The sequence below is a fragment of the Mus musculus genome, chromosome 9, assembly GCF_000001635.26.
Source record: "Mus musculus strain C57BL/6J chromosome 9, GRCm38.p6 C57BL/6J".
NCBI lineage: Eukaryota > Metazoa > Chordata > Mammalia > Rodentia > Muridae > Mus > Mus musculus.
The window spans coordinates 15051467-15071091 of NC_000075.6; the positions used below are offsets into that span (position 1 = coordinate 15051467).

General features: G+C 43.6%; 1 protein-coding gene across 2 annotated transcripts in view; it reads right to left on the reverse strand.

Annotated features, from left to right (window-relative positions):
- Positions 1 to 374: 374 nt before the first annotated feature.
- The window catches only part of Hephl1 (hephaestin-like 1), a 60330-nt gene continuing 41079 nt past the window's right edge, over positions 375 to 19625 (reverse strand). The window contains exons 13-20 of one of the 2 annotated variants that reach the window (NM_001164797.1): positions 18238 to 18377; positions 15571 to 15711; positions 10590 to 10696; positions 9275 to 9497; positions 7689 to 7828; positions 2985 to 3147; positions 2450 to 2521; positions 375 to 2354 (exon numbers count right to left, since the gene is read on the reverse strand). In NM_001164797.1, coding sequence (NP_001158269.1) covers positions 2152 to 2354; positions 2450 to 2521; positions 2985 to 3147; positions 7689 to 7828; positions 9275 to 9497; positions 10590 to 10696; positions 15571 to 15711; positions 18238 to 18377 — 1189 coding nt within the window. In that variant the 3' untranslated portion in view covers positions 375 to 2151. Of the gene's footprint in view, positions 2355 to 2449; positions 2522 to 2984; positions 3148 to 7688; positions 7829 to 9274; positions 9498 to 10589; positions 10697 to 15570; positions 15712 to 18237; positions 18378 to 19625 lie in introns of those variants that run through there. The other variant, XR_003947897.1, reaches the window with a different exon arrangement.

The window sequence follows — 19625 nt, forward strand, 5'->3', positions numbered from 1 at the left end:
TAGAATGATGTGGAAGGCAGAAACTGATGAAAGAGAGGTGGGACAATCTTTGAGAAAGCAGATTGAGGTGAGGGCCAGGGCGAAGTGGAAAGAGCCTGGCCCTGCCAGGAGCAAGGACTCATCCTCCACAGTGAGGAAAGGACATGGTGGCTAGCTCAGAGGAGTGAACTGATTATGGAAAGAACCACACAGGAGCGGCCATATTATAATATGTGTGGCGAGATATAATTCTGTTCCTTTAATAGGTACAACTGACTTAGTCATGATGGATAAATATCTAAGATAGTTCTGTTTTAACCACTACACACACACACACACACACACACACACACACACTATAATAACAGGTAATTTTGAGTGAAAACAAATGTATATAAATTGCCATGTGTGAAACTTTATTAAAAAGAGAAATAGTGAAACAAAACTACTTGTGGTTTGTTTCCATTAAAAAAAAAAACTAAATGAAAAAGGGCAAAAAACCTTTTATAACTAAACAGTCTTTGACATACTAAGGATAAGTAATGGATGCTTGCCCTGCTTCTGTGCAATTGTGCAGCCTCCCACGTATGAACGCCACAGAGCAGGTAGTTCAATAAGCCACGCAATCACACTGTCAGTAGTTAGCAGGCTGGAATTCAGAGTCATTTGTGTCCACTGTTTGACGATGCGGTCAAGCAAACTACAAACAACTATTAGTGGTTGCATCATTTTACCTAAGACTATGGCTTCTATCAATTTCCCCTCACCAGTAATAATAATAATAATGTTTAAAAGCATGAAAGATCCCTTCACCAGAGTATTTATTAGGTCCTACTTGTTCACCTGGACATTCAAGTGACCCACCACAAAGGCAGTGCTCTAACGTCATGTGTCTGGCAACAGCATCCCAGGGCAGCTTGCCCTGAGCTAAGGTAGAATTCCCAGTCTATAATAAACAATGTTGCTTTTATCAATCTTACCTCTAATGTCTAGGGAGCCTAAGGAGAGGGTGCATTGTGTTCTTACAGGTTTAGTTCTGTTGTTAAGCATTTTATATTTGTGTGTGTCTTGGCAGCTATATTTCTAATTTCTAACACTGATTTAATGGTTTAAAAAATACCAGGACTACTCTTTTCTAGCTGCCCCCACCCCCGCCAGAGGTCTTGTCTTTAACAAGCAGAGAATGCAGGATTTTAAAGGTCCTTTCTCCTCCTTGTCAATCAGTTGCATTGATATATGCCTCCTGCTACCCCTCATATGATGAAATCATAACTTTCATAGAAGATGCAGATGTGGAAAAATGCCCCCTAAATGAATGAAAAGTGAGAGTCGAGATTCTGGCAGAGACAGGGAGCCTCTGGCTTATGACGAAGAAGTCAAGCCTGCTTCTCCACTGATTTTAGCCCTCCTGCAGCCTGAAATAAAAAATGCCGTAGTCGATTTCTGAAAGTACAGGCATTGCCAAGGAGACACATGGTAAAATGTAGCATGAAGTGAATTGTAAACATTCAAGTATTCCTACAGGTTGAATTAAAATCAGCAGCAATGAAATAAATAACCATATAGCTTTGGTATGTATAACAAACAATGCGTGGCTCTCTGCGTTAGAGGGGGAAGGTCAGGAGAACTACGGGGGGCTCCGGAGGATTCAGGAGATCCCACTTCCATCAGTGCAGATGGACTTGGACCTCCCACAAACTCCTCGGGAGCTTGTCCACCTTGGAACAACTGAGGGCACAGTTTCATGTGACAGTGTTTAGCACCAGTGTGACTCCAGACAGACAGATGTCCACGGCACTCTAATGTTTTCTAGAAGCTACACATCTAGAACATTGGGCTACCTGAGGCAGCATTGTTTGACTTAAGTCAGTGAAAACATCTTCCAGAGGGTAACCTCCCAGTTGTTCACAGCAGACTGAGGGTCAGCAGCTCTCAATCCAGTGCATTTTCCTTTGTCGTGTGTTTTATACCTGAGAATCATTCACAGCCAGTTAAAAAATAAATAAATAAAGCACATTGCTTTGGATGACACATTCCAGAGGCCCAGAAGCCTGATCTAGGATACAGTGTCCAAGTTCCTTGGTGAACAATGCATCGGTCCCGTTTCTGTTAGCTACTGTGCGTCCAGTTGTGGAACCTGACACGCTCCTGCTGAGCAGGGAGTCAGGGCATTCACAGAGCATCCGTGGGGAGTGCACAGGACTGGACTTCCCTGTAAGCCATCTGCCTCCTTGAAGATCGGAGTCTGAGGGCGAGAACCACGGTGGCCACTAGAAGGAGGAGTCCCAGGATGAAAAGGATGACCAGGGCTGCCTTGGCTCCTCTTGGACGCAGATTCTTGCCAAAGAAATAGAGCTCTTCCTTGCCAGGTTGTTCTGTGGGAAAGAAAAGTGAGGCATCAGATACCTGCCTTTCCCTGGGAGTAAAACACTGAGGCACAACCACAGTAATGATTCATAGATGTCATTACCCTGGGAGGGCACTGTGACTGCGTGAGATCCTGCTCCAGAAGGCGTCTTGGTAGAATATGGAATCCTGTTGTCTGCACAAATAAAATAAAATAAAATAAAATAAAATAAATAACTGTTTCTAAAAGAAGACCTGTCCATGGTACATGAAAGTCATCTTTTACCAGTAAGAACTTTACCCTTCCAGTTCTGTCATCTTCATGCATTCTTACTGAGCTATTTCATACCAGTGTCAAGTATCATGCCCTCCTCAGCTTCCCTATCTCTGCTCATCCACTGAGAGCCCTCTTTAGATCATGACATTGTAAGCTCATGACCCAGACATCAGACACACCCTCCTGCTACTGCCCCCGGACGCTGTGCTCTGCATTCTATTTTTGTCTGTCTTCCTCCATCGTGATCACATATCCACGCATCTGTCTCTCTCACTTGACTCTGAGCCCGTCAGGGTTTGTACCTGTGTTTTTCTCATGCCTCCTGATTTCCAGGTCTACAGGAAGATTGGTGCCATGAGCTAGCATCACTGACAAACAGTACCTATGTTCCTGAGGACAGTGTAGGTGGTCTCCATGCCAGCATGAATGTGGTCGGACACATGGCAGTGAAGAAGCCATGTTCCTGGGTGATCAGCAAACAGCTCAATGGTTTGAAATGTCCCAGGAAAGAGATCATACACATCTTCTCGGTAGGACTTATCTATCTGCGAAAGTGAAAGGAGAAAAAAAGTAGAAAGAAAATGTAAAGCTGTTTTTTTTTAAACAGATCACTTTGATAAACTTGCAGTGACCACTGTCTCCAATGGCCTCAAACCCTCCTATCCTGATACTCATAATCTCCATGGTTCCCTCCTAAGCTGTATGAGGTTAGTCTGTGTGTGCAATAATGTATATGATCGAAGAAGCATTCCTTTGGATAAGGAAGCTATAAGGGACATATTTGATATGTTCTTCTCTTACTCTCTTGTCTTTTAGATTAGTCAGTCTGGGTGAAGCTGGCTCCCTCAACATACCCACAAGATGAGGAAACTAAACCTTTAGTCACAGACACCTATGTGAGCCTGAAGATGGAGTCTGTGGTCCCAGTCAAGCCATTGACAACTACTTGGCCCAGACATCTTGATTAGGCCTCATGAGAGACACTAACTCCAATCCAACTAGCCCACTCCTCCAGACTTCTGATCCAGAAAGAACAAGATAGTTAAGTGTTTACTGTTTGGAGCCACTGAGTTATAGAATCATTTGTTATGCATCAATAAGCAGGACTGCAAATCTCCTCTGACAGATTGGCAGGGGGAGGTGGGGAGAGAGAGACAGAAACCACGGATATGAGGTAGGAAGATGAACCCACTAAGATCTTACTGTGAAAAGCAAATATTGCAAACAAACAGCTCTGTGTTAAGAGATTACAATTTATAGACTGTGAACAACTGGAAAGATCACAACTGTTGGTATTCTGTCTAGATTCTACCCTCACAGTTCCTGGTAGCAGCCAGGTATGCTCCTCCCCACAGTTACCTGGCAACAGTCAGTTAGGCCTGGCCCACTAAAAAAGGGGCTGCTTGCCCCTTCCTCTTGCCTCTCTTGTCTCTCTTGCCTCTTGCCCCCTTGCTCCCCCTCTCTCCCCATTCCCTTCTCCCTCTCTCCACATGGTCATGGCCAGCCTCTTCTTCTCTACTTTCTCCTTCTCTCTGCCTTTCTCTGCTTCTACTACTCTCTTAACACCCTCCCCATGCCCTAAATAAACTCTATTCTATGCTATATGGTCAGGTGGCTGGTCCCTGGTGGTGGTGGTGGGGGGGTGCCTTGGCATGGGCTAGTGGAGGCACCACCTTTCCCCATACCTCACCACACCCCCATAAAACATATTCTTATACTTCCTTTCTCATTTTGTGATCACAACAACTATGAAATAATATTCAAGGAGAAATAGGAGGTGAATGGAAAGATGGTTCTGTGGTTAAGGCCACTTGTTCTCATAGAAGACCTGGACTCAAGTTCTAGTATATCCATGGTACAGTTCCAACCATCTGTAACTCCATTACAGGGGATCTGGTGCCCTTTTCTGACTCTGGGGCCACCAGGCATACCCATATGTGTACAAACATACACACAGGCAAAAGCTCATACACGTATAATTAATATCTATCTATCTATCTATCTATCTACCTATCTATCTGCTTTTTGAGACAGTATCTCTTTATGTAGTCCTGGCTGCCCTAGAACTCACTTTGTAGGACTAAAAATGGCCTTGAACTCACAGAAATCGTCCTGCCTCTACGTCTGGAGTATTGGGATTAAAAGTGCACACCACCACTTCTGGCCCAGAAAATAAACTTTTGAAAAGGAAAAAGAAGTGGGCAGCATGAATAATATTGATTCTAAAAAACAACACAAATCATATTACCACTTTCCAAGAAGTCCAAGTGACTTCATTGCAACTTCTATCACAGATATAAAAAAGTAATAGCGATCCTAAACAGGCTCTTCTAGGAACTGGAGGCCAAAGAATGCTTTCAATCTCCCTGACTTTACTCTGATTTAAATAAAAAATGCTTCTTAGTAGCCTGCAAAGAAGCTGATCTAGGGCTGGAGAGATGGCTCAGAGGTTAAGAGCACCAACTGCCCTTCCAGAGGTCCTGAGTTCAATTTCCAGCAACCTCATGGTGGCTCACAACCATCTGTAATGGGGTCTGGTGCCCTCTTCTGGTGTGTCTGAAGAGAGCAATGGTGTACTCATATGCATAAAATAAGTAAATAAATCTTAAAAAAAAAAAGACCTCAGAAGTAATCACTGAGTGTACAGTGGTTGTTTTTAGAGGCTGAAAGCATAGGGGAGGCAGGAATGGAGAGAGATGAGCAATGGGTACAGTCAGAAGCAGGAAGCTCTGCTGTTGTCTTATTTGGTGGGCTGACTACAGATAATGAGCTCGTACTGTATACTTAAAAAGCTCGATGACATGACTGTGATATTTGAGGAGAGCAAGATGGCTTCATTCTGATTTGCATATTATTTATGCAATGATTTATTTGCATATTATTCAGTGTGTACATAAATGCGAATACCACACTGTAGCCCAGAAATATGCATAAATTAGGCTTTCATGGATTAGTTAAAAATAAAACACAGAAAGACACAAAACTTACAAACTTCACCAAAGGATATGTAGAGATGGCAGGTAGAAACTCAAGACAATGTTCAGTGTAAGAGATAGCTAGTACAGAGTAAACTGGCCTACAGGGACAAAAAGCAGTAAAATCCCAGGCACAGGTATGGCCAGAGCATAAGAGCTCTCGTGTATCTCTGTGGGGAAGGACAGAGTGTACCACCTCATCAGCAACAGCTGGGCAGAGCCTCAGAAACGTGCATTTGCCTCATGGCTTAGCAATTCTGCACACTTTCTCAAGGAAATAAAAGTAGATTCGAAGATGTATGCATCTGTTTATAACTTTAACCCTCCTTGGAACCCCTGTCATGTTTCTTATTGGAAAAATTAATAAATTGCTGTGTGCATCAAGTGAAACAAACTTGTCACACATAGGAGACACATGCAGCAGATCTCCTCTGCTGGACTGGAGATATTGCAAGCTGCGTGGCTTCTTTCTACATGATATATATTCACAATATTGAAACTCCATACATCATCATAATCTGTGAAATTTATTAAGCTTAGTTTGTTTTTAGAATTTAATATTTTATTTTGCCTGTGTGTGTGTGTGTGTGTGCACATATGGACACCATAGTGCTTGTGTGGAGGTTAGAGGACAACTCTCAGGAATTGGTTCTCCTTATACTGGGGGTCCTCAGGGATCAAACTCAGGTCATCAGCCTGCAGGGAAGGCATCTTTGCCTGATGAGCCATTTTGCAGGTCTAGGAAGATAAATATTTTATTTGTAGTTTGGGAGGCTGGAAGTCCAAGATGAAGGGGCCTGACCCAGGAGGCACTCTTTCTTGCACTGTCCCATGGCTAAAGGCACAAGGATACAATGTGAAACGCAAGAGTTCAAGCTTGCAGCCTCAGCAATATGATTGGTATCTCTCTATTCTTGAGGACTCAATCCTGAAACTGACCACTTGTCATCAAGCCCCGCCTGCCACGTGCTAGGACTGGAGATCAAGTCTCCAGCATGTGGCTTTGGGAAACGCATCCAGATCACAGCAGAGACAGAAATAGAGCAGTACTCACCAAATGTTCAGCTTGGTCACTGGAGTGACCTACGGGGGTGATGGGAAGCTGAGGCTGGGTGGGCGATGAGGGAGAGCCTCTGCTTTGATTGCTGGTTGGACCTCTGCTTGTGCTTACAAATACTCAGAATCTTAAATTAAGTGGGAATTCGTGCAGTGTGAATTAAACCTTCGTTTAAATATACACAATGTGTGATGAACTTTTTATAATTTTACAATTTTATCATCTAACATTTAAAGTGTGTGCTGAAAAAGCCACATTCTGAAAACTACTGTTTGCTAACAGTCGGTGTGCTTTGAAACAGATGTTTCAGTGGATTGCAGTTGACCCCTGTATAATAGCATGAATGGGTCCTGCATCCTCACGTATCTATCAGATCTGGCTATACTCTCCATCCCCTTGTAAAGAGCACCGGAACCTGGGCTGACAGACCATTTGGACTTTATCCTTGAACATACATGAGGCGTGTTCTTTAAACAGCTCTGTAGTTGGCACTGCCCACAGGGCAGAAGGTCACTCATGGTGCATCCCAGCTCTCTGGGGCAAGCGTTAAGGTGAAGCTGCCCAAGCTGGAGCTCAAAAGATCCCCTCTACTAGATAGGACTGCTTGTTTAACTAGTCAAGGAGAAAAAGAGAGAGAGAGAGATGGGAGATCAGGGAAAGAAAGAAGGAAATAATAGGAGGTGAGGGGGAATGGAAGGGGGAGGGGAAGTGGGGAGGAATGGGAGGGAAGGGGAGAGGATGGGAGGGGAGGGAAGGAGCAGGGGAATCCCCAAACCCTATGGGAGTTCATATAAAGTGTTAACCACAAACTCCAGGGTGGAGACAATTATAACCAGACTACTGATGGCAAAAGTCTCATCTGAAACTCAGAGAGGCTGGTGGGCTACAAGAAATGATACAGACATCAGAAATACCCACCAGAAGAAGGTGTGGCCACCCTGTTCTGTTCTTTAATGTGAGCCTGCCATAGGACTTATTGCCAGCTAAGCCCATTCCTGTCAGAGATGCATTGAATGTTCCTTCAAAGTCCATCTGAGCACTGTTCCGTACTTACTTTGAACAGAAAGCTCTCTGCATGGTAATGGATTGTGTGTATGTCCACTTCACTTCCGATGCCCAGCAGATACCAGTTAGTCATTGAGTCTTCAGTCATTATGAGACCAGGGAGGTTTCCAAAAATCTTTCCATTAATGGCTAAGAAGATGAAGACAGACAGATGAAGACCCTCAGTCGGCAGAGGACAGGTACTGCTTATGGTAGTAATGATTCAAGGCCACTAGAATTCTTATCTGCCCGGTAGATAGGTGCCAACCACTCACACTTGCAATGGCCCCACTCTTCTAGATCTAAAATTCAGATAACCAAGACATCTTCACATGTAAGGATTGGGGAAAGAAACGCCCAAGTTTGCCTTTGAGAGCTATATCTTGAGTGACTGTGTGCTTATTCAACTATTCCTCATGCTTCTTTGAGAAGCAGACAGTGTGCTGGTGAGAAGTTAGATTTCGATTTATTCCATTCTATACATGAGCAGACAAAACCACAGAGACTCTAGTAGATATGTGTGTAAAGCATATGTATATGTAATGGATGAATCAAATATATTCTTTTATATATTATGTATATTTAAATACATACACACACACTCTGACTCTTTGAATCTGTGTCTGTTGTGTTCTTTTTTTTTTTTTAAGAAAGATTTATTTATTTCATTTATATGAGTACACTGTAGCTGTCCTCAGACACACCAGAAGAGGGCATCGGATCCCACCACAGATGGTTGTGAGCCACCATATGGTTGCTAGGACTCGAACCCAGGAAAAGCAAGCAGCCAGTGCTCCTAACCGCTGAGCCATCTCTCCAGCCCTGTCTGTTGTGTTCTTAATGTTTCACTTTCTAAGGATAACTGAGTCTCTAAAAAGATAGTGTCCTGCAGACTGAATGGGCCTCACTATGACCAAAGCGAGCTGGGTTGTACAGTGGTGACCTTGCTCCAACTTCCTACTAATTTTACACTCTGTGCATCATGGCACAACCATATAAGTTCCATTTGCTGAAAACCAAGATCAAACTAAGAAACTTCTGAGACAGGAAAGAAAGTGGGTCTGAGGGTGGAGCTGGCCAATGCGTTCTTACCCACATCAACAGCTTCGTGGCCCGGATCAAGGCCCAGCTGTAAAAGTACCTCTGGGTGAGAGAGGGTGCACATGTCTGTTCAAACGCACCACTCCTGCTCGAGCTATAAAAGGCAAGCTATAAGAGGGACCTAATTCTGTAACATACACACATTAAAATGAAATTCTTGAGTGACATTTCATGTCCCAGAGAATTAAACCAAACCCTTAATTTTGACTACACAGAAGCTGTGAAGGAGTCACATTAAAACTTATCAATAAGTCACAGTTTAGTCTTTTTTTTTTTAATTACTTCTTCACAGCTTAAAGATCTTAGCATTCAGCAATAGCTGTTCCTAAATAGTTCCACCAGAGCCATAGTGGCTAGGCTGGTTTGGTCTGGAAAGGGCTTCCGAAGGCTATTTCCAGACATCCCTGGGGGAAGACAAGAGCTCAGAAGAGGGGCTGGGGTGCCATGCAGGGACATCTCACCAACAGTCTTCTCTTTGGCTCATACCCTACATACCATGCATTTTGTTGCTCTCTTCAAAGTCGTCTGTGTGCTTGAAATCCCGTGGATCTTTATTGAGATACTTCTTGATATTGTCATCCAGATACCATGACTCATTCTCATTGAAGACCAGGAACAACAGTGCAAACTCATAGTCAACATCGCTTCTTCTTCCCTTTTCGTTTAGCACCCCCTCTCGACATGTGATCAGAGGCCCCATCAAACCACTGTATGTATCCTGGACGGAAAAAGTAACCAAGTTCAATGAGCGACTTAATGTGACACCCCATCCCAAGTGTCACCATCCTAATGTAGACACTCTCTTCTCTGGCCTGGCTCACTCCACTGACAGCTGTAATTTGTATATCACAAGTACTTAACATGTTTGTTATGCATAATTGAATAGACAAGCTTTCTACACTTCTCATATACAAATTTATTTTTCCAAGTGATCTGTGTGCTTATAAACCCTAGAACATTAATTCATAATATTTAATATACTACTAAGAAAAAGGGGAAGATAACTCCTCACTTTAAAAATGACCATATTTTGCATGGAATATGATTCTGGTTTGGACTTTGGTTTAAGACGTATGTTTAAACACTACTGTAGTTTTGTGTCAACAGGTACATGACTCAAAGTTATCATTGAGTCTTTAGTTATTTCTCAGACTATGATCCAGAGGTTCCATAGTTTTAGTTAAGCTTGGGATGTTCTTCTGGTCCTGAGCCCTGGACGTCATTCAACATGAACAGATGGGTCAGTGAGATGAGATGGCTCAGCCAGGAAAGGCCCTTGCCACCAGGCCTAATGGCCCAGGTTTATTGCTGGGACCCACATAGTGGAAGGAGAGAACTGACTGCTTTGCTAACCTTTAAATGTGTGTTATGCCATGCATTTGTGTTCATGCACGCATACATAAATGTAATTGAAAGGAAAAGATTTTCTAAATCATGAACAAATTCCTGTTCCTGTGGGATACCTGTTTCCTTTCAGACTGGAATGTTCTCATGTGATTCAAATTATCTTGAATGTTCTATACATGAAAATTAAATAACTTCATTTTTATATCTCTATACCAGCAGTTAGCAAACTTAAAACAACTATAAAGCATTGTATATATGTTAGTGTTGTTCTTATTTCTTTGTGTGTCCTGCTGCCTCTGTTACACCCATGGATGGTGCTAATGGATATATGCAGCTGGATTTGGCAGTGGACTGTAGTGTGAGAGCCCTGTTCTAAGTCACACCCCTTTCACACATGCCCATCAGAATGGGGGTGGCTCCAATAGTCCCCTTGCAGCAACCCTGGCTCCTCTCTCCACCTTACCTTCACAAAATTTGCTGTTGAAAAGTAAACCCATGGAATACAATTGGGATCAGAGGGCCCAGGACCGGATCTCTTCGGGACATTCCATCTGTAAGTTTTGATTTCTCCTGAAATTAAAGAGAAAGTTAAAATTGGCTCTTAGTTATACCTGAAGAAATACAAATCTTTAAATATTCTAGTCAGTGGAGATAATTTCTCATGTGCCAGACATGTTCTTATAAAACTTACACCTGGATTCCTATAGCTTCCAACTGATAGAACTTATCTCTGTGAACTCAGGCTCCAGCCTTTCCTTAGTTTGCCTGTTTTTACTGTCAACTAGCATTCAGGACCTAAAGATGTATTTCATAGTCCACTATTTATTCTACTATTTATTCCACTATTTATTCTGCCTGAATTTTGTGTCTTCTTCCCAGCCTATCCTTCAGTGCACTTTGTCCTCGAGGGTCTCAGTCTTAGCCTCTGGTACCCTAATGACTTACTCTGCCAGTTTGAGAGGGCCTTTACCTAGGAGACCCGCTGCCAAGCACACCTGTGAGGGATTGCCTAGATTAGGTTAACTTAAAGCATGTCCATGAGGGAATGAATACCTTGCTTAGGTTAACTGGGGTGGGAAGACCCACTGTAACTTAGGGTGGCATTATCTCATGGCCTAGGAAGACCATTGATGCACGTGTCACCTCATGTTTCTGCTACTGTGACTTCCCAGAAATGACCTGGAACCTGGAACTGTGAGCCAGAATTCAAACTTCCTTCCTTAAGTTGCTTTGCTAGAATATTTTACCAAGAAACAGAAAAAGGGAGGCCAGATGTGCAGGCATAATGTTTTTGTGCACTGTGTAAAGGTTATCCTTGTGTAATTCAAATGCTGATTTCTCTGACCCCATATCTCCTTTCAATCCAGGCATGGCATTGTAATACTTATGTCAAGAATCTCCTGTCTCAAATTTGTGTAAACAATGCTTATCATTTATTCTCTGCCTTGTCAATAAAACCAGATCAGCCAATGGCTGGGCAGAAGAGAGAATAGGATGGGACTTCCGCCAGCTGGGGCAGGGGATAAGAGAGGAGATAAAGGCAGATTGAGCCTCGAGGAGAGGGGAGTATTATGGAGATTTTGGCTGGGAGGTAGCCAGATTAGCTTAGAGGATTAAAATAGATCACTAACTGTGCAGGTATTACAGTAAAGCTTGATTAAATAAATCTTGGTCTCTCTGTTTTGTTACTGGGGAACTAATAACAATAAATAAAAAGAGCTGCTGTATTAATTTACAGCATTCATTTATGTTAAAATTAACATTTACACAGATGAGAATGATCAGGGACCTTTGAGTGCTCTTTCCTTGGTCCTCCCACCTCAGTCCTCCTCCCTCCTCAGTCCTCCTCCCTCCTCAGTCCTCCTCTCTCCTCAGTCCTCCTCTCTCCTCAGTCCTCCTCCTCCCTCCTCAGTCCTCCTCTCTCCTCAGTCCTCCTCTCTCCTCAGTCCTCCTCCCTCCTCAGTCCTCCTCCCTCCTCAGTCCTCCTATCTCCTCAGTCCTCCTCCCTCCTCAGTCCTCCCTACAGATCAAGGAAGTCAGAATATTGTGAGGCTGGGATTTAAACATCAATGTTTTGAAAGCTTCTCATACGGGACTGTGCAATGCGGCTGGTACCAGAGTAAGGGAGACCTAATTCCAAATCTCTACCGTGTGTGTGTGTGTGTGTGTGTGTGTGGTCAGAGGTGTGGAGGAGCAGGCAGAGTCTTGCTATATGACCTATGCTGTCCTGAAACTCACATTCCTCTTCCCTCAGCTTCCCAACTTCTCAGTATGCACTGACACATCTGGCTGAAACTTTCCATTTAACTGATATTTGACAAAGTACTTAGCTTCCCCAATCTATAATTTTCTTACAGGTAAACTAGGTTAGTCTCCATGTTTTAGGATTTTTGTAAGGTTTAATTGAAATTATATAAGTGACATGGGATGGTACTACACTCCAGCTAGTCAATAAATGTTACCTTTTTGCTTGTGTTTTCGTTTTCTGAAGCCAAGTCTCCTATGTAGCACTAAATAAAGATAAAGGGGACACTGAAGGGAAACAAAACCCTCAGTCACATGGTTTGATACAATAACAAAATCCACGGGAGAGGCCACCTCAGTGGAGTCAACACTCTTGTTTTCTGAGGGAGAAATCAAAGAGCCTCAACAGCTAAAAGAACCAGGCTCAAGGATGTCTTCTTACACCCTGTGACCTTTGACTTTAGCCTTATCAGCACCCCTCCATAAAACAAAACAGCAAGCCACAAATCACCTTTCAGTTTCATCTGTAAAACAAAACTAGAAGTTCTTCACAGCAGGAGAACTAAGCAAAGCAGGTCATTTTAAACTGAGTCTTTAAACTTTGCTTAACCTTTGAACCTGGTTGGAAATTACATCATTGAATATCAGAAGCTACAAAACCATGTGTGTGTGTGTGTGTGTGTGTGTGTGTGTGTGTGTGTGTGTGTGTGTATATAGCTATGGTTAAGATACTTTGAGCATGAGTCTACCTCTGGAGATGCTCTCTCCCCCCCCCCCAACCCCATGCAACTCCTTAGGTGTATTCTGTCCTCTTCTTAATGAACTCTTTTGCTTCATGGTAATCATGAAATTCTTTTCTATCCAGAAGTCATGATCCCTGCTATACCCACATGAAGTTTTCTGGAAAGGACTTTTTGAGTGTCATAGGTAACAATGTCATGTAGTGGGTAAGGGGTCAATTGACAGGGTTCATCTCCCATTGTTGCTGACAGACGACACTGGCCTCAGACTTGAGCACACTCACCTGACCCTCCTGAGTACTTTTATTGTAGGCACACACCACCACACCCAGTTGGCTTTTTATGCTTTAATAACAAATGTACACACCCCTATGAGTAGGCTGCCTTGAGTCAACATCTTCCTATTAACTACCACCATAGCCACATTGCAGAAGACCCCACCAAAAGCTTGTTTCAAGTCCTTAGTTCCTTTGAACTATGCACATCCCATCCCTATCCAGTAAGAACAATAAGCCTTTGCCTTAGCTGTGTACAGAGAAAGTAAAACAGAAGTGATGCTCTGATGTAACTTCATTTTCTTTTTCTGATATAACAGTGGGTAGTAATCCAACTTTGGGTTTTGGGATTTCTATTTTGTCTCCCTGAAGCCCCTTTGCCTTGTGAGTGATGAGGCAAACAGCTGGTATTTAACTTCAGAAAGGCAAGTGGCTGCAGCTGTGGTGTTATTTAAATTGGAATAAGCTGTTGTTTGCCCAGTGGCAATGTACAGATGCTCAGTAAACATTTGTTGAATAGATGGCTGTGGTGATCTGTAGCTAAACACTTGTTCCTCTGTTGGTGACACTGTCTGGGGAGGTTATGGACCTCTTAGGAGGTGGAGCCTTGCTGGAGAAGCACATCACTCAGGGTGAGCTTTCAGAGTCCCTAACTTCACCCACTTTCAGTCAGCTCTGGCTCTGTTTGCATCTGCAGATGTGAGTTCTCAGTTTTCCACTCTAATTGCTTGACACCATGCCTCCTCTAATCTTAAAGATCTTGTTCCACTGGAGCTGTGAGCCCAAATAAACTTCCTTCTGGAAGTTGACCTGAGCATAGTGCTTTTTCACAGCAATAAAAAGTAACTGATAAAATGGTTTGATTTTTTTTAATTGATAGGGTCTGCTTACGTTTCATTTCTAAAAATGCATCTATTGTTACTGTATGTGTGTACATGTGCCCGATGGGGTGTTGTTTAGAGTGTGTGTGGAGTGTGTCACAGTGTGTGTGGTGTCAGAAGAGAATGCTCAGGAGTCAGCTCTCACCTTCTACTTTATTGAGGCTGCAGGTCTCTTGTCTCTGCTGTGGGACATACTTGAGGCTAGCTAGCCTATGAATTTCTGGCTGATTCTCCTGTCTCTGCCTCCCATATTACCCTATGTAATGAAAAGATGATCATTGTCATATGTCACTGGGGCACTGCAAATTAAAGTAACGAGTTGATAACACCATATACCTGTTGGAATGGCCAAAGTTTAAAACAGAAAATATTGGTGAGGATATGGCAAAAGAAGGCCCTCTCACTCTAGGTGGGAACATAAAAGCATGGCCACTTCTGAAGACAGTTGCAGTTTCTTTAGAAAAAAAAAAAACCTTCCATTTCTTATCACACAATCCAGTGACGAGGGTTCTTAGTATGTATTCAAAGGAGTTGAATATTTATGACTATACAATAACCTTCATGTGACTATTTTTTTAAAAACCTGACCACCATTTAGAATTATCATGTACAACCTATGTTAGCATCAAAATTGTTCATCTTGTCTCCCTTCTCACCCCTCAACTTATCTTAGTCACTTCAGAGAAATACGTGATGAAGAGGTCGGATCCTGGAGTCAAATAAACAGGGTTTCCGTCATCATTCTCCAGGGCCCTGCCTAGTCATCTGCTATTCTGTGGCTTCATCATTTGTTAAGTGACAGAACCAGACATATTTCATCAGCTCTAAGGGTAAAATTATCACATTTAACATATCTGAAGTTAGGATGCATCACTAAATTTGTAACATGTTATATATAGTTCAATGGATGGTGTATTTCTTTTCTTTTTTTTTAGTAACATAACTCAACAATGGACTCAATGAAGTCAATTAATGACTTCAGAACTGGTGAAATATGTCTGCATTGTTGGATTGTTGTACGGATCGATTAAGGGTTTTAGTTGTTTCTTTTTAATTTCAAATGTAGAACATGATTTCTGCCACAAGGGAGCACTCAGCGTGTGTTTGTCATGAGTACTCCTGACTACACTGTGAGGTCTGGGACAGGGCTCTATTTCTAGTACTGGGTCATTGGATAGATAAGGAGCTTATACCCCGAGACTAGGCAGAGAGACTCATGGAGGACAGCTCTCCCAGGCCCTCAGAGACCAGAAGAGGAGATCCTGGTGTCTCATCAGGATGGGACAGACTTTGGTGTGACTTACCTGGCTTTGTGACAGGCACATTAAGGAGTTTTCCATTGTTTGAGTCCTCCACACCTTGGGCTGCAATGGAGTAGGGCCGGCTGGCTTTGTTCTTAAAGATAATGAGAATGGAGTCCCCCACCTCAGCATGAATCATTGGTCCTAAAGACAAAATACAACCAGGTATATCACAAATACTGTGCCATGCTTTGCTGACCAGCCTGAATTCAAGTTCTTCCTTCCCTTAACAGAAGGCCTTGGATGAGTCACGTGATCAGAATCTGTTTTCTTATCAGCAGAATGGGTTCACTAAGACTGTTGCCATAGGACTATTAAATAGCAGTGTGTGTGTATCATAGAGTTTATTATTGTTCAACAAAACCAAGTATTCAGTAAATTCTTCTTACTGTTGAGCAGTAGAGCTTCAGTTGTAATCTATGGTCAGTTGCATGAGAAGTGTCCCCATAGTCTTGGGCATTTGAATGCTTGGTCTCCAGTTGGTTAGCATTGTTTGGGAGGTGTAGGTGGTAGCCTTGCTAATGAAGTATGTCGGTAGGCATGGGCTTTAGGATTAAAGTCTTCACACTGTTTTCAGTTTGCTCTCTCTGTTTTGTCCTTGCCCTAAAGATGTGAGCTTTCAGCTTCCTGCTCCAGCTCCTCCCTGCCCTGACAGGCCCTTAGCTCTCTGAGACTGTAAACCCAGATAAACTCTTCCTTCTATAAGTTGCCTTGGTCATGGTGGTTTTTTTTTTTTCACAGCAACAGAAAAATAACTATTGCTCATACCTGTACCAAACATTAAGGAACCTAAAATTGCATATGCCTGATAAATAGATTTGTTACTAATGATGGGTATCAATGGGTAGGTAGTGAAGGAATTTATGGTAACACAGTCATTGCTAATACATGTCTAGTGCTGACTCTCATTATGTGGATATTGTGATGGTAGTTTAACTTCGACTTGACCCACCTGAGAAGAGTCTTAATGAGGGATTGCCTAGATCAGGCTGACCTGAAGGAGTGGGGATTGTCTTGATGGCCTTAACTGATATAAGGAGACAGCCTGAAAGTTGCAGGTTTGGGGCCTTGGACTTCCTGAGAGTAGAGAAAGCTAGCTGAGCACTAAGCATGCATGCATTCCTCTGCTCTTGGCTGTAGATGTGATGTGACCAAGCTGTCTCAGGCTCTGGCTGCTGTGACTTCACAGCTGTAGCTGTGAGCTAAAATAAAGGCTTTCTCCTCTAAGCTGTTTGTTGTCAGCATGCACACATACACACACACACACATGCACACACGCACACACGCACGTACACTCGCTTTCCTGTTGAGAGCAGCTGGTTTTTGTGTGTCCATGAAGGTGAGCCCCGAATCGGCTGGAGGGGGGAGGTTTGCCAAGTGCCTCTTGCTTTGCAGTGCTAGGGAAACACCTCAAAAAGATTTAGTGTGGAGACACAGCTTTGTGGTGCAGACTCCCCGCTAATCACTGAGTGTCCCTTCTCCTTCAGCATTTGGTGTGTTCTGCACTCATCCAGAGATAAGCCCTTAATTAGCTGGTAAGTGGTATGTCACCACCCACCCATTCATTTGGCACTGAAGCAAGCCTGCCTTTGATTTGAAGAGATATGGCTAAAGTTGATAATACATTTACATTTTGTTGAACTATAGTTATCTCCAGAAGTAAAAAAAAGAAACTGCTATGAATTTAAGCAGTAAGCATGGACACAGTTCAGACAGTTTGCACACATTAATCATTACTGTTCATGACTCCACTGCACAAGCCTTGCTGTGCTGGCTTAAAAATGATGCCTTCCGGCTGACAGTGCTATGTGATGGGACACACAGTAGTGGTGAACAGATGTGGACCTGTGCGTGTCCACTGAGTTTCTGAGAGTCCAGGTCACTGTAAGCTGCAGGTGACAGAAAAGGCTTCACTCTAACACTAGAGACACTGGGGCTGCTAACTTGCCCCCAGTGTAAGTCACTCATTTCTCTCAGTTACTGATCAAGCTGGGCTCTTGGGTCTCATGCCCCGCCCCCTCAGCCTGCCCAACCCTTTCCTTTGGAGCTCTGTGCATACTAACTGCTCCAGTGTGTGACTCATGGATAGCTCATGTGGACTGACAAGCAAGCTGGTGAGACAACAAAACATGGCGGGGTGGGGGAGGAGAGCACCTAATCACTGTAAGGCTGTTGGCACGCGTAAACCACACTTGAAAAGTTAGTGTGGTGTAGAAAGCATTTCTAAAATCCTTTAGGTTGGACTGGCATTGTTGATGGCCAGCCACACAACTGAGGTACCAGTCAGCCTGGAGTCCATGCATATATCATATGCCTAGTCAGGTCTGAGGCCCAGGGGTCAGGTCAGGACCTGTCACCCTCGGCAGCCACCTCACACAAGGCGGTCCTTTTTGTTCTTACTTGGTTTTATAGTATGTTCTATGTCACTGTGCACATGTGAACCAGGACCTTAAGGATGTCTCACAGACACTCTACGTGATGTCCTGAGTCATCAAACCTTTAAAAAGGGAAATTTCTCAGTTCAATAGAAAGGCAAGAAAGAGTATGAGACACCAGGTAGACTGCCCTGAGGACGAGGATCCTGCGGTGTGTGAGAGGTAGGCATGGGGCGGGGAGGGGGAACAAGAGAGATGCCCATGCTTGGGGCTGACAGTCTGAAATCCGCCATACCCAGGAGTTGAAGGTGCTCTTCTTGAGGTGGCCGAGCTTTAATCTCCACAAATTCTCCATTTGTATATTCCCTATAAACAACCTTCCTGTACTGAGAGCCAATCCAGTTTTCAGTGTGGTTCATAAATATATCTCCATGTCTGTAAAGAAAAGACATTAGAAATCAAGGTTGTCAGAAGATGGGGAGACTGTGGGTGTCTGTCATCTGGGGTGATTCTCCCCCAGCTGGGATCAGGGTCTCCCCAGGGAGTTGGCTTTTGCACCATCTCTGAGAGCAGGGCTAAAAATCAGTACCTCGGAGCTCCTTCTGTCCTTATGGGAGGAACCCAGCTCAGACCCATGGCCACCCTTGGAAACCATTACTGTCACCTGCTGCAGGGCTCTAAACTGGGCTAACCTCAGAGAATCCTAACAGAGGCTGTGCTTCTCTGGCTGACACTACACACACACACACACACACACACACACACACACACACTCCTCATAGCTCTGAAATCCTCCAGGTTTCATGGCCAGCCATCATTCTATATCCCTTGCTGGCATTCCCCCACTCCCACCCCCACCCCTGCACCCACACAGCTACCACTGCCCACCGCAAGCCTGGAGGGTGTATACTGTGAATGTAGCTGTGTACAGATGAGTAATTCTTGTTATTTTTATTTTCTAGAGACCTACACAAATAGTGGGTTGTATGTGTAGCTGTTCAAAGACACGTTAACAGATGTCTGTGTTGTGTTAACACTGACCTCAGTTCACAGAGCTAACCTGAAGGAAGCTTCTCCTAGTCTTTTATTTTTCTCATAAACACAATTCCAGCACTATTGTGCCAGGAGAAATGAGAGAGGGCTTCTGCACCCCTCTTCTTTCTAACAGCAGACCATGTAAGGCACACAAATGCAAAACACAGGCCAAGAGCACTCGATCATAACAGCAGAGCTGGAACGGGACTCCAATCTGCTTTCATTGATGCTGCACCAGGCCACGGATGTTTTTGCAGCTCTTCAGATATTGTCAAATTGTCACAGGAACATCAAGTGTTTCTGAGGGATTCGGAAATACTCTGAGGTGGTGCTCCCTTCCGGTGTCTCCAGGGCCTTCCTGAAAAGCTGGCCTTTCACACCACTCTCTGGGAGTGGGGTGTGACAAACAGATTTTAACAAGTAGGCACAACACTTGTAAATGGTGAAGTTTGTGAAAAGTAAGTTCTCTGTGTCTGTCACCAAAGTAGGTCACAAAAGCTGGAGAAGAAAACTCAAGAAGAGCTGGGCACAGTGGCATGCCTATCACTCCAGCTGCTTGGGAGGCTGGCAACAGAAGGATGGCTAGTTCAAGACCCAACTAGGTACACAGTGAAATAGTGTCTCCAAGAAAAACAGTCACTTTCCTTT